The sequence below is a fragment of the Symphalangus syndactylus genome, chromosome X (genome assembly GCF_028878055.3).
Source record: "Symphalangus syndactylus isolate Jambi chromosome X, NHGRI_mSymSyn1-v2.1_pri, whole genome shotgun sequence".
In the NCBI taxonomy this organism is placed as follows: domain Eukaryota; kingdom Metazoa; phylum Chordata; class Mammalia; order Primates; family Hylobatidae; genus Symphalangus; species Symphalangus syndactylus.
The window spans coordinates 67779479-67796048 of record NC_072447.2 but is presented as its reverse complement, the minus strand read 5'-3'; the positions used below and the strand labels follow the sequence as shown (position 1 = coordinate 67796048).

At 40.4% G+C, this 16570-nt stretch overlaps 1 protein-coding gene and 1 pseudogene across 2 annotated transcripts; one reads left to right on the top strand and one right to left on the bottom strand.

Annotated features, from left to right (window-relative positions):
- The first annotated feature begins 736 nt into the window (after nucleotides 1-736).
- LOC129475611 (vesicle-associated membrane protein-associated protein B/C-like) lies at nucleotides 737-1651 on the top strand. 2 transcript variants are annotated; one of them, XM_063635145.1, is made up of 2 exons: nucleotides 737-1099; nucleotides 1462-1651. In XM_063635145.1, the coding sequence occupies exons 1-2, from the start codon at nucleotides 885-887 to the stop codon at nucleotides 1544-1546; spliced, it is 300 nt and encodes a 99-aa protein (XP_063491215.1). In that variant the 5' UTR covers nucleotides 737-884; the 3' UTR covers nucleotides 1547-1651. The 2 variants fall into 2 exon arrangements, with proteins under 2 accessions (XP_063491215.1, XP_055123745.1); XM_055267770.2 differs by having other exon boundaries at nucleotides 743-1651.
- An 11361-nt stretch (nucleotides 1652-13012) lies between these two features.
- Nucleotides 13013-13606, bottom strand: LOC129475820 (phosphoglycerate mutase 1-like; annotated as a pseudogene).
- Between the last annotated feature and the right edge of the window lie 2964 nt (nucleotides 13607-16570).

The following is a 16570-nucleotide window of genomic DNA, read 5'->3' as shown; positions in this document are numbered from 1 at the left end:
CCTTGGGCAGTATGGCCATTTTCACGATATTGATTCTTCCTACCCATGAGCATGGAATGTTCTTCCATTTGTTTGTATCCTCTTTTATTTCATTGAGCAGTGGTTTGTAGTTCTCCTTGAAGAGGTCCTTCATGTCCCTTGTAAGCTGGATTCCTAGGTATTTTATTCTCTTTGAAGCAATTGTGAATGGGACTTCACTCATGATTTGGCTCTCTGTTTGTCTGTGATTGGTGTATAAGAATGCTTGTGATTTTTGCACATTGATTTTGTATCCTGAGACTTTGCTCAAGTTGCCTATCAGCTTCAGGAGATTTTGGGCTGAGACGATGGGGTTTTCTAGACATACAATCATGTCATTTGACAAATGAGATCTAATTAAACTAAAGAGCTTCTGCACAGCAAAAGAAACTACCATCAGAGTGAACAGGCAACCTACAGAATGGGAGAAAATTTTTGCAATCTGCTCGTCTGACAAAGGGCTAATATCCAGAATCTACAATGAACTCAAACAAATTTACAAGAAAAAAACAAACAACCCCATCAAAAAGTGGGCAAAGGATATGAACAGACACTTCTCAAAATAAGACATTTATGCAGCCAAAAGACACATGAAAAAATGCTCATCATCACTGGCCATCAGAGAAATGCAAATCAAAACCACAATGAAGCTCACCGGGCACTGCGGCCTCGCCCTCGCCCTCCACCCCTGCACCTGCACCGCCTAGACCGACCCCCACAGCGCACGCACCCCGTAGAAGACCCCCGCCCGTGCCCCGACCGGTCCCCGCCTTTTTGTAAAACTTAAAGCGGGCGCAGCATTAACGCTTCCGCCCCGGTGACCTCTCAGGGGTCTCCCCGCCAAAGGTGCTCCGCCGCTAAGGAACATGGCGAAGATGGAGCAGGTCCTGAGCCTTGAGCCGCAGCACGAGCTCAAATTCCGAGGTCCCTTCACCGATGTTGTCACCACCAACCTAAAGCTTGGCAACCCGACAGACCGAAATGTGTGTTTTAAGGTGAAGACTGCAGCACCAAGTAGGTACTGTGTGAGGCCCAACAGCGGAATCATCGATGCAGGGGCGTCAATTAATGTATCTGTGATGTTACAGCCTTTCGATTATGATCCCAGTGAGAAAAGTAAACACAAGTTTATGGTTCAGTCTATGTTTGCTCCAACTGACACTTCAGATATGGAAGCAGTATGGAAGGAGGCAAAACCAGAAGACCTTATGGATTCAAAACTTAGATGTGTGTTTGAATTGCCAGCAGAGAATGATAAACCACATGATGTAGAAATAAATAAAATTATATCCACAACTGCATCAAAGACAGAAACACCAATAGTGTCTAAGTCTCTGAGTTCTTCTTTGGATGACACCGAAGTTAAGAAGGTTATGGAAGAATGTAAGATGCTGCAAGGTGAAATTCAGAGGCTACGGGAGGAGAACAAGCAGTTCAAGGAAGAAGATGGACTGCAGATGAGGAAGACAGTGCAGAGCAACAGCCCCATTTCAGCATTAACCCCAACTGGGAAGGAAGAAGGCCTTAGCACCTGGCTCTTGGCTCTGGTGGTTTTGTTCTTTATCGTTGGTGTAATTATTGGGAAGATTGCCTTGTAGAGGTGGCATGCACAGGATGGTAAATTGGACTGATGGATCCATCGTATCATGGGTAAATCTATCATAACCATGAGTGAAAAGAAATTAATGTATGATGACATCTCACAGGTCTTGCCATTAAATTACCCCTCCCTGCACACACATACACAGATACACACACACAAATATAATGTAACAATCTTTTAGAAAGTTAAAAATGTATAGTAACTGATTGGGGGGGAAAGAATGATCTTTATTAATGACAAGGGAAACCATGAGTAATGCCATAATGGCATATTGTAAATGTCATTTTAAACATTGGTAGGCCTTGGTACATGATGCTGGATTACCTCTCTTAAAATGACACCCTTCCTCGCCTGTTGATGCTGGCCCTTGGGGAGCTGGAGCCCAGCATGGTGGGGAGTGCAGTCAGCTCCACACAGTAGTCCCCACGTGGCCCACTCCCGGCCCAGGCTGCTTTCTGTGTCTTCAGTTCTGTCCAAGCCATCAGCTCCTTGGGACTGATGAACAGAGTCAGAAGCCCAAAGGAATAGCACTGTGGCAGCATCAGACATACTCATCATAAGTGAGAGGCGTGTGTTGGCTGATTGACCCAGCGCTTTGGAAATAAATGGCAGTGCTTTGTTCACTTAAAGGGACCAAGCTAAATTTGTATTGGTTCATGTAGTGAAGTCGAACTGTTATTCAGAGATGTTTAATGCATATTTAACTTATTTAATGTATTTCATCTCATGTTTTCTTATTGTCACAAGAGTACAGTTAATGCTGCATGCTGCCGAACTCTGTTGGGTGAACTGGTATTGCTGCTGGAGAGCTGTGGGCTCCTCTGTCTCTGGAGAGTCTGGTCATGTGGAGTGGGGTTTATTGGAATGTTGGAGAAGAGCTGCCAGGAAGTGTTTTTTTCTGGATCAGTAAATAACAACTGTCATAGGGAGGGAAATTCTCAGTAGTGACAGTCAACTCTAGGTTACCTTTTTTAATGAAGAGTAGTCAGTCTTCTAGATTGTTCTTACACCACCTCTCAACCATTACTCACACTTCCAGCGCCCAGGCCCAAGTCTGAGCCTGACCTCCCCTCGGGGACCTAGCTTGGAGTCAGGACGAATGGATCGGGCTGCAGAGGGTTAGAAGCGAGGGCACCAGCAGTTGGGGGTGGGGAGCAGGGGAAGAGAAAAACTCTTCAGCTAGTCCTTCTAGTACTAGTTGAGAGTTTGACTGTGAATTAATTTTATGCCATAAAAGACCAATCCAGTTCTGTTTGACTATGTAGCATCTTGAAAAGAAAAATTATAATAAAGCCCCAAAATTAAAAAAAAAGAAAAAAAAAGAAAAACCACAATGAGATACCATCTCACACCAGTTAGAATGGCCATCATTAAAAAGTCAGAAATCAACAGGTGCTGGAGAGGATGTGGAGAAATAGGAACACTTTTACACTGTTGGTGGGACTGGAAACTAGTTCAACCATTGTGGAAGACAGTGTGGAGATTCCTCAGGGATCTAGAACTAGAAATACCATTTGACCCAGCCATCCCATTACTGGGTATATACCCAAAGGATTATAAATCATGCTGCTATAAAGACACATGCACACGTATGTTTATTGCGGCACTATTCACAATAGCAAAGACTTGGAACCAACCCAAATGTCCAACAAGGATAGACTGGATTAAGAAAATGTGGCACATATACACCATGGAATACTATGCAGCCAAAAAAACGATGAGTTCATGTCCTTTGTAGGGACATGGATGAAGCTGGAAACCATCATTCTCAGCAAACTATCGCAAGGACAGAAAACCAAACACTGCATGTTCTCACTCATAGGTGGGAATTGAACAATGAGAACACATGGACACAGGAAGGGGAACATCACACACCAGGGCCTGTCATGGGGTGGGGGGAGGGGGGAAGGATAGCGTTAGGAGATATACCTAATGTTAAATGACGAGTTAATGGGTGCAGCACACCAACATGGCACATGTATACATATGTAACAAACCTGCACGTTGTGCACATGTACCCTAAAACTTAAAGTATAATAAGAAAAAAAGAAAAGAAAAAAAATCAAACACTGACATTCCCCATATTAACAAACTGAGAAAAATCACATAATCACTTGATTATACTAATAAATACTGTAAAAGCATTTGATAAAATCAAACACTCATTTCTGTTTTTTAAAAACTCACAGAAAAATAAGAATAGAAAGGAATTTTCTCAACCTGATAAAGGACATCTTCAAAAAAATCTGCAGCCAACATCAGGACCAATACAGGGATGTTTACTTTCACTACTTCTTTCCAACATTGTACTGAAGGTGGTAGCAAGTACAATCAGGAAAGAAAAAGAAATAAAAGGCATCCAGACTAAAAAGAAAGAATTTAAAATGTATTTATTAGCAAATGATGCAATCATCTACACAGAAAATTCGATGCACTTTATAAAAGAGCAACTAAAACTAAGATGTGAGTTTAGTGAAGCTGCAAAATACCAGGTTAATATTGAAAAAAATGTTTTTCAGAGAGGCCAAAATGCCAATTGCAAGCAGCTGCAGTCTGCAGCACTCATGAAGAGGAATGAAAGGAGTGAATGATTCCGTTGAATTTTAAAGTAGATTTTTCTAATTCTGTGAAGAATGTCAATGGTAGTTTGATGGAAATAGCATGGAATATATAAATTACTTTGGGCAGTATGGCCATTTTCATGATATTGATTCTTCCTATCCATGAGAATGGAATGCTGTTCCATTTGTTTGTGTCCTCTTTTATTTCCTTGAGCAGTGGTTTGTAGTTTTCCTTGAAGAGATCCTTCATGTCCCTAGTTAGCTGTATTCCTAAGTATTTTATTTTCTTCATAGCAATTGTGAATGGAATTTCGCTCATGATTTGGCTCTCCGCTTGTCTATTATTGGTGTATAGAAATCCTTGTGATTTCTGCACATTGATTTTGTATCCTGAGACTTTGCTGAAGTTCCTTGTCAGTTTAAGGATTTGACTTCCTCTCTTCCTATTTGAATACAATTTATTTATTTATCTTACCTGATTGCCCTGGCCAGAACTTCCAATACTATGCTGAGTAGGAGTGGTGAGAGAGGGCATCCTTGTCTTGTGCCAGTTTTCAAAGGAAATGCCTGCAGCTATTGATTATTCAGTATTGGCTGTGGGTTTATCACAAATAGCTCTTATTGTTCTGAGATATGTCCCATCAATACTTAGTTTATTGAGAGTTTTTAACATGAAGGGATGTTGAATTTTACAAAAGGCCTTTTCTTCATCTATTGAGATAATCATGTGGTTTTTGTCGTTGGTTCTGTTTATGTGGTGAATTATGTTCATTGATTTGCATATGCTGAACCAGCCTTGCATCCCAGGATGAAGCTGACTTGATCGTGGTGGATAAGCTTTTTGATGTGCTGCTGGATTCAGTTTGCCAGTATTTTATTGAGGATTTTTGCATTGAGGTTAATCAGGGATATTGGCCTGAAGATTTCATTTTTGTTGTGTCTCTGCCAGGTTTTGGTGTCAGGATGATACTGGCCTCTTAAAATGAGTTAGGGAGAAGTCCCTCCTTTTCAATTGTTTGGAAAGATTTCAGAAGGAATGGTACCAGCTCCCCCTTGTACCTCTGGTACAATTCAGCTGTGAATCCATCTGGTCCTGGGCTTTTTTTTGGTTGGTAGGCTATTTATTACTGCCTCAATTTCAGAACTTGTTATTGGTCTGTTCAGGGATTCGACTTCATGGTTTACTCTCGGGAGGGTGTATGTGTCCAGGAATTTATCCACTTCTTCTAGATTTTCTAGTTTATTTGCATAGAGGTGTTTATAGTATTCTCTGATGGTAGTTTGTATTTCTGTGGGGTCAGTGGTGGTATCACTTTTACCATTTTTTGTTGCATCTATTTGATTCTTCACTCTTTTCTCCTTTGTTAGTCTAGCTAGTGGTCTACTTTATCAATTTTTTCAAAAAAACAGCTCCTGGATTCATTGATTTTTTTAAGGGTCTTTCGTGTTCTGTCTTCTTCAGTTCCTCTCTGATCTTAGTTATTTCTTGTCTCCTGCTAGCTTTTGGATTTGTTTCCTCTTGCTTCTCTAGTTATTTTCATCGTGATGCCAGAATATCAATTTGAGGTCTTTCTAGCTTTCCAATGTGGGCATTTGGTGCTATGAATTTCTCTCTTAACACTGCTTTAGCTGCATCCCAGAGATTCTGGTATGTTTTGTCCTTGTTCTCATTGGTTTCAAATAACTTCTTGATTTCTGCCTTAATTTCATTATTTACCCAGGAGTCATTCAGGAACAGGTTGTTCAATTTTCATGTAGTTGTGTGGTTTTGAGTGAGTGTCCTAATCTTGAGTTCTAATTTAATTGCACTGTGGTCTGAGAGATTGTTTGTTATGATCTCCATTCTTTTGCATTTGCTGAGGAGTGTTTTACTTCCAATTATGTGGTCGATTTTAGAGTAAGTGCCATGTGGTGCTGAGAATAATATATATTCTGTTGTTTTGAGGTGGAGAGTTCTGTAGATATCTATTAGGTCCACTTGAGCCAGAGCTGAGTTCAAGTCCTGAATATCCTTGTTAACTTTTCTGTCTCATTGATCTGTCTAATATTGGCAGTAGCCTGTTAAAATCTCCCACTATTATTGTGTGGGAGTGTAGGTCTCTTGGTAGGTCTCTAAGAACTTTATGAATCTGGGTGCTCCTGTATTGGGTGCATATATATTTAGGATAGTTAGCTCTTCTTGTTGCATTGATCCCTTTACCATTATGAAATACCTTTCTTTGTCTTTTTTTTTAATCTTTGTTGGTTTAAAGTCTGTTTTGTCAGAGACTAGGATTGCAACCCCTGATTTTTCTGCTTTCCATTTGCTTGGTAAATTTTTCTCCATCCCTTTATTTTGAGCCTATGTGCGTCTTTGCAAGTTGGTTGGGTCTCTTGAATACAGCCTGTATAGCCAAGACAATCCTAACAAAATTAACAAAGCTGGAGGCATCACGCTACCTGACTTCAAATTATACTACAAGGCTACAGCAACCAAAACAGCATGGTACTGGTACCAAAACAGACATACAGACCAATGGAACAGAATAGAGACCTCAGAAATGACACCACACATCTATAACAATCTGATCTTCAACAAACCTGACAAAAACAAGCAATAGGGGAAGAATTCCCTATTTAATAAATGGTGCTGGAGTAACTGGCTAGTCATATGCAGAAAACTGAAACTGGACCTCTTCCTTACACCTTATACAAAAATTAACTCAAGATGTATTAAAAGCTTAAATGTAAAACCCAAAACCCTGGAAAACTTAGGCAAAGATTTTATGATGAAACTGCCAAGAGCAATTACAACAAAAACTAAGATTTATAAATGGGATCTAAGTAAACTAAAGAGCTTCTGCACAGCAAAAGAAACTAACATCAGAGCAAACAGGCAACCTACAGAATGGAGAAAATTTTTGCAATCTACCCATCTGACAAATGTTTACTATCCGGAATTTACAAGGAACTTAAACAAATGTATAAGAAAAAAACAAACAACCCCATTAAAAAGTGGGCAAAGGACATGAACAGACACTTTTCAAAAGAAGACATACATTCAGGCCAACAAACATATTAAAAACAGCTCAATATCACTGATCATTAAAGAAATGCAAATCAAAACCACAATGAGATACCATTTCATGCCAGTCAGAATAGAGATTATTAAAAAGTCAACAAACAACAGATGCTGGCAAGGCTGTGGATAAATAGGAATGCTTTTACACTGTTGGTGGGAATGTAAATTAGTTCAACCATTGTGGAAGACAGTGTGGTGATTCCTCAAAGATCTAGAACCAGAAATACCATTTGACCCAGCAATCCCATTACTGGGTATATACCCAAAAGAATATAAATCATTCTATTATAAAGATACATGCACATGTATGTTTATTGCAGCACTATTTACAATAGCAAAGACATGGAACCAACCCAAATGCCCATCAATGATAGATAAAGAAAGTGAAGTAGCTCAGGAATGGAAAACCAAATATCGTATGTTCTCACTCATAAGTGGGAGCTAAACTATGAGGATGCAAAGGCATAAGAATGATACAATGGACTTCGGGAACTCAAGGGAAAGGGTGAGAGAGGGATGAGGGATAAAAGACTACAAATTGGATTCAGTGTATACTGCTCGGTGATGGGTGCACCAAAATCTCACAAATCACCATTAAATAATTTACTCATGTAACCAAATATCACCCCAAAACCTATGGAAATTTTAAAATATATATGTGTAAGAGATCCTTAGGAATTTTATTCCAAGGATGAAGTGTTGAGGATAAGGGGGAAATGAACCGGCCTTTTACAAGGAAACTCTCGAGGAAAAGTGGAAGAAATCTCTGACATTTGTTGATGACATAGGGCCCACAAAGCAAGGAGAACTACATATATTAAAAAAAACTATAGAAAACTGTAAGGGGAAGTGATGAGGATAAACAATAAATGATGTTCCAGCTCTTCTTTAAACAAGCAGCTAGGTTCTTAAACTGTGACTATTTCTGAGTGCTAGAACTCATTATAAACATTATTTTATTGAGAGTAACTCTGTTTTTAAAGTGTGTGTTCTTAATTTTTATCTGCTTGCTAGCAAGCATCTAGATCTTCGAAGTATAAGAGTAAATATAAGAGGTTCTGACATTGAGTTTGTGCCATGTACAAAAGCAACTGAAACTAATTAATTGGGCTAAAAAATAGTGTTCATAGGCTTCAAAGTATTTACATTAATCCTTTGCTTGGAAAGGCATCCTTAAGCAAACAATTAATAATATTTAACTGAGAACACAACATTTTCATTCTTTTTTAATTTACCTTTTAAGTTCAAGGGTACATGTGCAGGTTTGTTATATAGGTAAACATGTGTCATGGAGGTTTGTTTTACAGATTATTTCATCACCCAGGTATTAAGCCTAGTACCCATTAGTTATTTCTCCTTATCCTTTCCCTCCTTCCACCCTCCCTCCTCCAATAGGCCCCAGTGTGTGTTGTTCCCCATTATGTGTTCATGTGTTCTCTTCTTTTAGCTCCCATTTATAAGTGAGACCATGTGGTATTTGGTTTTCTGTTCCTGTGTTAGTTTGCTAAGGATAATGGCCTCCAGCTCTATCCATGTTCCCGCAAAGGACAAAAATCTTGTTCTTTTTTATGGCTGCATAGTATTCCATGGTGTATATATACCACATTTTCTTTATCCAGTCTATCACTGATAGCCATTTAGGTTGATTCCATACCCAGCAATGGCATTGCAGGTCGAATGGTATTTCTGTTTTTAGATCTTTGAGGAATGGCCACACTGTCTTCCACAATGGTTGAAGACAGTGTATAAGCATTCTTTTTTCTCTGCAACCTCACCAGCATGTTATTTTTTGACTTTTTGATAATAGCCATTCTGACTTGTATGAGACAGTATCTCATTGTGGTTTTGATTTGCATTTCTCTAATGATCAGTGATGCTAAGATTTTTTTCATATGATTGTTGGCCACATGCATATCTTCTTTTTAAAAGTGTCTTTTCATGTCCTTTGCCCACTTTTTAATTGGGTTGTTTGAGGTTTTTACCTTGTACATTTGTTTAAGTTCCTTATGGATGCTGAATATTAGACCTTTCTCAGATGCATAGCTTGCAAAATTTTTCTCCCATTCTGTAAGTTATCTGTTCACTATGTTAATGGTTTCTTTTGCTGTGCAGAAGCTCTTTAGTTTAATTAGATCCCATTTGTCCATTTTTGCTTTTGTTGCAGTTGCTTTTGGTGTCTTTGTCATGAAATCTTTGCTTGTTCCTATTCCAGAATTGTATTGCCTAGGTTGCCTTCCAGGGTTTTTATAATTTCGGGTTTTACCTTTAAGTTTTTAATCTATCTTGAGTTAATTTTTGTATATGGTGTAAGGAAGGGGTCTGGTTTCAATCTTCTACCTGTGGCTAGCCAGTTATCCCAGCATCACTTATTGAATAGGGAGTCTTTTCCCCATTGCTTGTATTTGTCAGCTTTGTCAAAGATCCAATAGTTGTAGGTATGTGGTCTTATTTCTGGGTTCTTTATTCTGTTCCATTTGACTTTGTGCCTATTTATGTACTAGTACCATGCTGTTTTGGTTACCATAGCTCTGTAATATAGTCTGAAGTCAGATGGCGTGATGCCTCCAGCTTTGTTCTTTTGCTTATGATTGCTTTGCCTATTCGGGCTGCTTTTTGGTTCCTCATGAATTTTAAAATAGTTTATTCTATTTCTGGAATGAATGTCATTGGTAGTTTAATAGAAATAGTGTTGAATCTATAAATTGCTTTGGGCAGTATGGCCATTGTAATGATATTGATTCTTCCTATCCATAACCATGGAATGTTTTTCCATTTGTTTGTATCATCTCTGATTTCTTTGAGCAGTGTTTTGTAGTTCTGCTTGTAGATATCTTTCACCTCCTTGATTATCTGTAGTCATAGGTATTTTACTTTGTGTGTGTGGTAATTGTGAATGGGACTGCGTTCCTGATTTGGCTTTCAGCTTGAATGTTGTTGTATAGGAGTGCTAGTGATTTTTGCACATTGATTTTGTATCCCGATAATTTGCTGAAGTTGTTTATCAGCTTAAGGATCCTTTGGGCTGAGACTGTGGGGTTTTCTAGATATAGAATCATATCATCTACAAACAGGGGTAGTTTGACTTCTTCTTTTCCTATTTGGATGTCCTTTATTTATTTCTCATTCCTAATATTATTTCAGAAACTGTTTTTTGAAACTTCTTTTTGAAATATATGTGCTTAACCTAGAAGGGTTGTATGCATGGAAAGTTACAAAGTTACAAGCACTACCAGTTCTGCTATGATCCATAAATATCTAAGTTATTGAAGTTGAATAATCGTGTGACAATTAAACTAAAGTGTTAGCAGAAATAAGGTTGTGAAATTTTGTATTTTAGTATACTTTTTTTTTTTTTCCAGAGAAAGATTTGGCCATACTGGGACGGGAGCTAGTAGTGTGTCAATAAGTTGTGTAATTTTCATATTTGGGGCATTGATTTTTCTTTTGAAGAAAGATATGACCTTGCTGGACTGAAACTCACAATACTTCAATAGCAGATAAAAGAGAAAGATCCATAAGTGATAACATGCTCAGAGATGGGGCTTTTAACAGTTCTTTTCCAAGGCTAGGGTTCTGAGTTTTTTCCTCTCATCTGAGCCCATTTTAAATCTTCACTAGAAGTCACTGCTTCTGTGCTGAGAATAGGGCTACACAGTTCCCATATCTTTGGTAAATATCTTATATTAAGTGATTCTTAAAGATTTACATTTATACATAGACAACTGGAAATTTTCGTACTAAAAACCTTTTCTTTAGACAAAACTAATAAAGTGTAAAAAAAACCTTGTTAGGTGCATAAATCTTTTGGGGTTGGCTTTAATTCTTCAAAAGTAACTATAGGTTTTATCCCTATGGTAAATAAATAATAATTTCTACATCTATCCCCAGTGCAAAGTTGGGGATACAGTTCTAGAATATTTCGCAAAAATATGGATATTTGCACCAAACCTGGAATTGCTGAGGTTCTCTATAACTGTAATTTTATCAATTTTCCATTTGCTTTCATGTGGAAAAAAATGCCAGCCTCAGTATATGCCAAATATGACTGAAGCTTATTTGAAATGGTGTCACGAGTTACCTGGGCATATTAAGAATGTAAAATTGTAACTATAATGTAGATAATTCAATTGTGCTTTTGTCTTTTTTGAATTGGTCTTCATGAAGCACACCCAGTGTTGTGAAAATTATAGGACCTTATTGAAATTGAGCCACATGAGGTTAGTAAGTAGATTTTAAAATTATTATTTGGCACATTTTCATCACAACTTTGTAATTGTACATCACTCCTTTATTATACTGATCTGGAAAAAAAATATTTAGTATATTTATGCCCAAAATGAGTACTGGGTCCATGTGGCAGGGCCAAGCAACTAGAACATGATTCAGAAATCAGGCATTGAAAAGGCATAAGAATGACATAATGGACTTTGGGGACTCAGAGGGGAAGACTACATATGGGGTACAGTGTACACTGCTCAGGTAACAGGTGCACTAAAGTCTCAGAAATCACCACTAAAGAACTTATCCATGTAACCAAAAAACACCTGTATCCCAAAAACAATTGAAATAAAAAAGACAGAAAGAAATCAGGCCATGAAAAACACACTGGAACATGATCAAGAGGCATTTCACTGCCTCAAAACAAGGTGGTGGGGGGTGTATTAATCTGTTCTCAAATTTCTATAAAGAACTACCTGAGACTGGGTAATTTATAAAGAAAAGAGGGTTAATTGACTCATGGTTCTGCAGGCTGTACAGGAAGCATGGCTGGGAAGGCCTCTGGAAACTTACAGTCATGGCAGAAGGTGAAGGTGGAAGTAGGCACATCTTACATGGCTGGAGAAGGAGGAAGAGGGAAAAGGGGAAGGTGCCATACACTTTCAAACAACCAGGTCTTGTGAGAACTCACTTACTATCATGAGAACAGCAAGGGGGAAATCTGCCCCCATGATTTAATTACCTCCCACCAGGCCCCTTCTACAACATTGGGATTTACAGTTCCACATGAGATTTGGGCAGGTACACGAATTCAAACCATATCAGGGAGGAATTCTAAAATACACAGCAGGATGCACTCCTATCCCCTACAAGTCAAGGAGATTATCTGATATTGGTGTGAGGAAGGGCTTATTTCTGATAACCACATGTGGGACTATTTCAACCACCACTAGAAACACCAGGAGGGTTTTTGTTTCATATTATTATTTTTGTAAAAGTAAATGCAACAGAAATTTAATTCAGGACTGATCTCAACCTTCAAGTGGAATCAGCTCCTCTGGGGTCAGGAAGGAAACAGGGGTTTTTTTTGTTTGGTTTGGGGACTTTTTTATTTTACATCACCACGCAGGTTATATTCATCTTCCACTGGAATGACTAGAGTACCCCAGTAAGTGGCCTGACTACAGAAGAACACAAGATTGCCTCCTGAGGGCAAACAGGCCCTCTTGCTTCTCCTCATCGGCCATGCCTTAGTATGGTTTCTTCCTATCCCTCACTAAGGCAGGTCCTTTGCACACAAAGCCCTGGTAAAAACCCGAGTCACTACCTCTCAGCCCTCTTGGATAAAGGGAGCTTTCCCTGGGCTTGGACTGAGCCCCATGCCCCAGAGGTGCTATCCTGACTGGATTGTATGAAGAGAGTGGGTGCAGGAGACAAATGGCTGAAATGAAAATGGGAGCCATCAGTCCCCATCTGCATCTACAACTTCAGATGCCTACAGATGTGGTCAATGTGACATGTACAGGAAGGAGGGGCAGAAGAAGGGATGGGCAGGGAGGGTGTTTCTGAGGACAGTAGTCTGCCTGATGGTCTTCACTTCTTGGCCTTGCCCTGGGCAGCCACAGCTTCCATGGCTTTACACATAGTCTCTTCATCCCCTAAGAACTGCATGGACTTGATGGGGTTCAGGTTCTCGGCCAATTCATAGGCAATGGGAATACCAGTAAGCAGGTTCAGCTGCATGATAGCCACTTCAGAGAGACCCTCCAGATGCTTGATAATGCCTGTAAGGCTGTTGTCATGGGCTTCAATCAATATCCAATTCCTCTTCTTTATCTGGGGAACTATACCTTCATTCCAAAAGGCCAGAGCTCTGGCAATAGTATCCTTCAGACTCTCACAAGAGGGTAGTTGATATTCAGTGAGGTCTGTATACCTTCAATCCTTACTAATGCTGCTACAGAAGGGGTGGTAGGGCTCCATCGGAGGTGGTAAGACATCATAAGAGCACATCCACATCTTTACCTAGGCCTCACCATTCTTGGCAGCAGTTTCTGCTTTATGGAGTCTGGTCAGACCCCCATAGTGCCATTCATTGAGGTGCCAAGTCCTCACTACAGGCCACTACATTGGGTCGATAGCATGCACACTGTCCAGAGAGTCCAGATTGCTCTCTTCTGCACTGATGGGAAGCATATGTCAAACTCATAGCCAGCATCTGGCAGCACCTGCCCACCGTGATTCACCTCCTCATGGTCTGCTGGGTGCTCTTGCTCTGGAACCTGCAGTGGCCGTGGCAGCGGGCTCACAGTTCTTGATAATGTATTTTCTGGGATTTTTTTTTTTTACTGTCTTAGATGGCTTTAAACTAGGACAACCTTGAAGTCATTCAAGCCAACAAAGAAGTCAAGGTCCTATGAAAAATTGAAGTTCAGCGCTGAAACTGCCTATAACAAATAAATGAACAGCAGCATCAGTGAAGAAAAATATGAAAAAAAAAAAACAAGTTGAAGTAGTGAGGCTCAAACGAAAAAAGCCAAGACTGTTTTAGCACGTGGGAAAGAAAAGCTGGAGGAAGGTTTTAGTTAAAAACCTCACAAGCCAGTGTTTGCTTAGCTGTCCTTCCCATTAACTTCCATTAAGTGCATGGGGACTCTATTTTGATGCTGGGTGCCCTATGCCCTCAGAATTCCCTGAGGCTCCATGGGCAGGAGGTTAAAATTTCTTTCCACAGCCAGTTTTGTGTTTGGATGGTATGGTGATAAAGGATTATCTAAACTCGTATGCTTTGAAACCTATTTTGCCAGGGAGCAAAAAAGAAATAGATATTTCTCAAACTCAGAACAGTATTATAATTTAAATACATGGTTTGGTATGACAATATGCAACAATATATTTGAGTTAGTAGAAGAATATAAATAAAACAGCATTAAAGATTGTAGCACAAATGAAAAAGGAAAAGAATAAATTACTTAAATTTCTCATAATAGTAGTAAGAAAGAAAGGACTTGAAGTTAAACTGGAAACATCAACATGAACTTGCACCCTTAAAAACTTTCACTTTGTTACTTAAATCATTCAGATTGCCTCTCCCTATCAACAGTAGTCATGTAGAAAAATCTAAAACCCCCCCTAACCCCCCAGATCTTTTTTCTGCCAAACGGAATCAGGGTTCCTTGAGCAGTAGACAAAAGAAAGCAAAATGTTCCTACAAACATATTATTGTCATAAAGCAAGGATGCTTTCACAAATATCTCTGGGACAGGGGGTAGAGCCAAGATGGCTGAATAGGAACAGCTCCGGTCTACAGCTCCCAGCGTGAGCGACACAGAAGACGGGTAATTTCTGCATTTCCATTTCAGGTACCAGGTTCATCTCACTAGGGAGTGCTAAACAGTGGGTGCAGGACAGTCGGTGAAGCGCACTGTGCGCAAGCTGAAGCAGGGCGAGGCATTGCCTCACTCAGGAAGCGCAAGGGGTTAGGGAGTTCCCTTTCCTAGTCAAAGAAAGGGGTAACAGACGGCACCTGGAAAATCGGGTCAGTCCCACCCTAATACGGCACTTTTCCAACGGGCTTGGAAAACGGCACACCAGGAGATTGTGTCCCGCAGCTGGCTCGGAGGGTCCTATGCCCACAGAGTCTCGCTGATTGCTAGCACAGCAGTCTGAGATCAAACTGCAAGGTGGCAGCAAGGCTGGGGGAGGGGCACCCGCCATTGCCCAGGCTTGCTTAGATAAACAAAGCAGCCAGGAAGCTCAAACTGGGTGGAGCCCACCACAGCTCAAGGAGGCCTGCCTGCCTCTATAGGCTCCACCTCTGGGGGCAGGGCACAGACAAACAAAAAGTCAGCAGGAACCTCTGCAGACTTAAATGTCCCTGTCTGACAGCTTTGAAGAGAGTAGTGGTTCTCCCAGCACGCAGCTTGAGATCTGAGAACTGACAGACTGCCTCCTAAAGTGGGTCCCTGACCCACGAGCAGCCTAACTGGGAGGCACCCCCCAGTAGGGACAGACTGACACCTCACTGGGCCAGGTACTCCTCTGAGACAAAACTTCCAGAGGAACTATCAGACAGCTGAATTTGTGGTCTCACGAAAATCCGCTGTTCTGCAGCCACCGCTGCTGACACCCAGGCAAACAGGGTCTGGAGTGGACCTCTAGCAAACTCCAACAGAACTGCAGCTGAGGGTCCTGTCTGGTAGAAGGAAAACTAACAAACAGAAAGGACATCCACAACAAAACCCATCTGTACATCACCATCATCAAAGACCAAAAGTAGATAAAACCACAAACATGGGGAAAAAACAGAGCAGAAAAACTGGAAACTCTAAAAAGCAGAGCACCCCTCCTCCTCCAAAGGAGCGCAGCTCCTCACCAGCAACGGAACAAAGCTGGATGGAGAATGACTTTGACGAGTTGAGAGAAGAAGGCTTCAGACGATCAAACTACTCCGAGCTACGGGAGGAACTTCAAAACCACAGCAAAGAAGTTAAAAACTTTGAAAAAAAGTAGACGAATGGATAACTAGAATAACCAATGCAGAGAAGGGCTTAAAGGAGCTGATGGAGCTGAAAGCCAAGTTTCGAGAACTATGCGAAGATTGCAGAAGCCTCGGTAGTCAATGCGATCAACTGGAAGAAAGGGTATCAGTGATGGAAGATGAAACGAATGAAATGAAGGGAGAAGGGAAGTTTAGAGAAAAAAGAATAAAAAGAAATGAATAAAGGCTCCAAGAAATATGGGACTATGTGAAAAGACCAAACCTACGTCTGATTGGTGTACCTGAAAGTGACGGGGAGAATGGAACCAAGTTGCAAAACACTCTGCAAGATATTATCCAGGAGAACTTCCCCAATCTAGCAAGGCAGGCCAACATTCAGATTCAGGAAATACAGAGAACGCTACAAAGATAATCCTAGAGAAGAGCAACTTCAAGACACATAATTGTCAGATTCACCAAAGCTGAAATGAAGGAAAAAATGTTAAGGGCGGCCAGAGAGAAAGGTCGGATTACCCACAAAGGGAAGCCCATGAGACTAAGAGCTGATCTCTCAGCAGAAACTCTACAAGCCAGAAGAGAGTGGGGGCCGATATTCAACATTCTCAAAG

Coding starts and splice junctions, on each gene's coding strand:
- LOC129475611 (XM_055267770.2), top strand. CDS start 885: ATGGCGAAGATGGAGCAGGTCCTGAGCCTTGAGCCGCAGCACGAGCTC.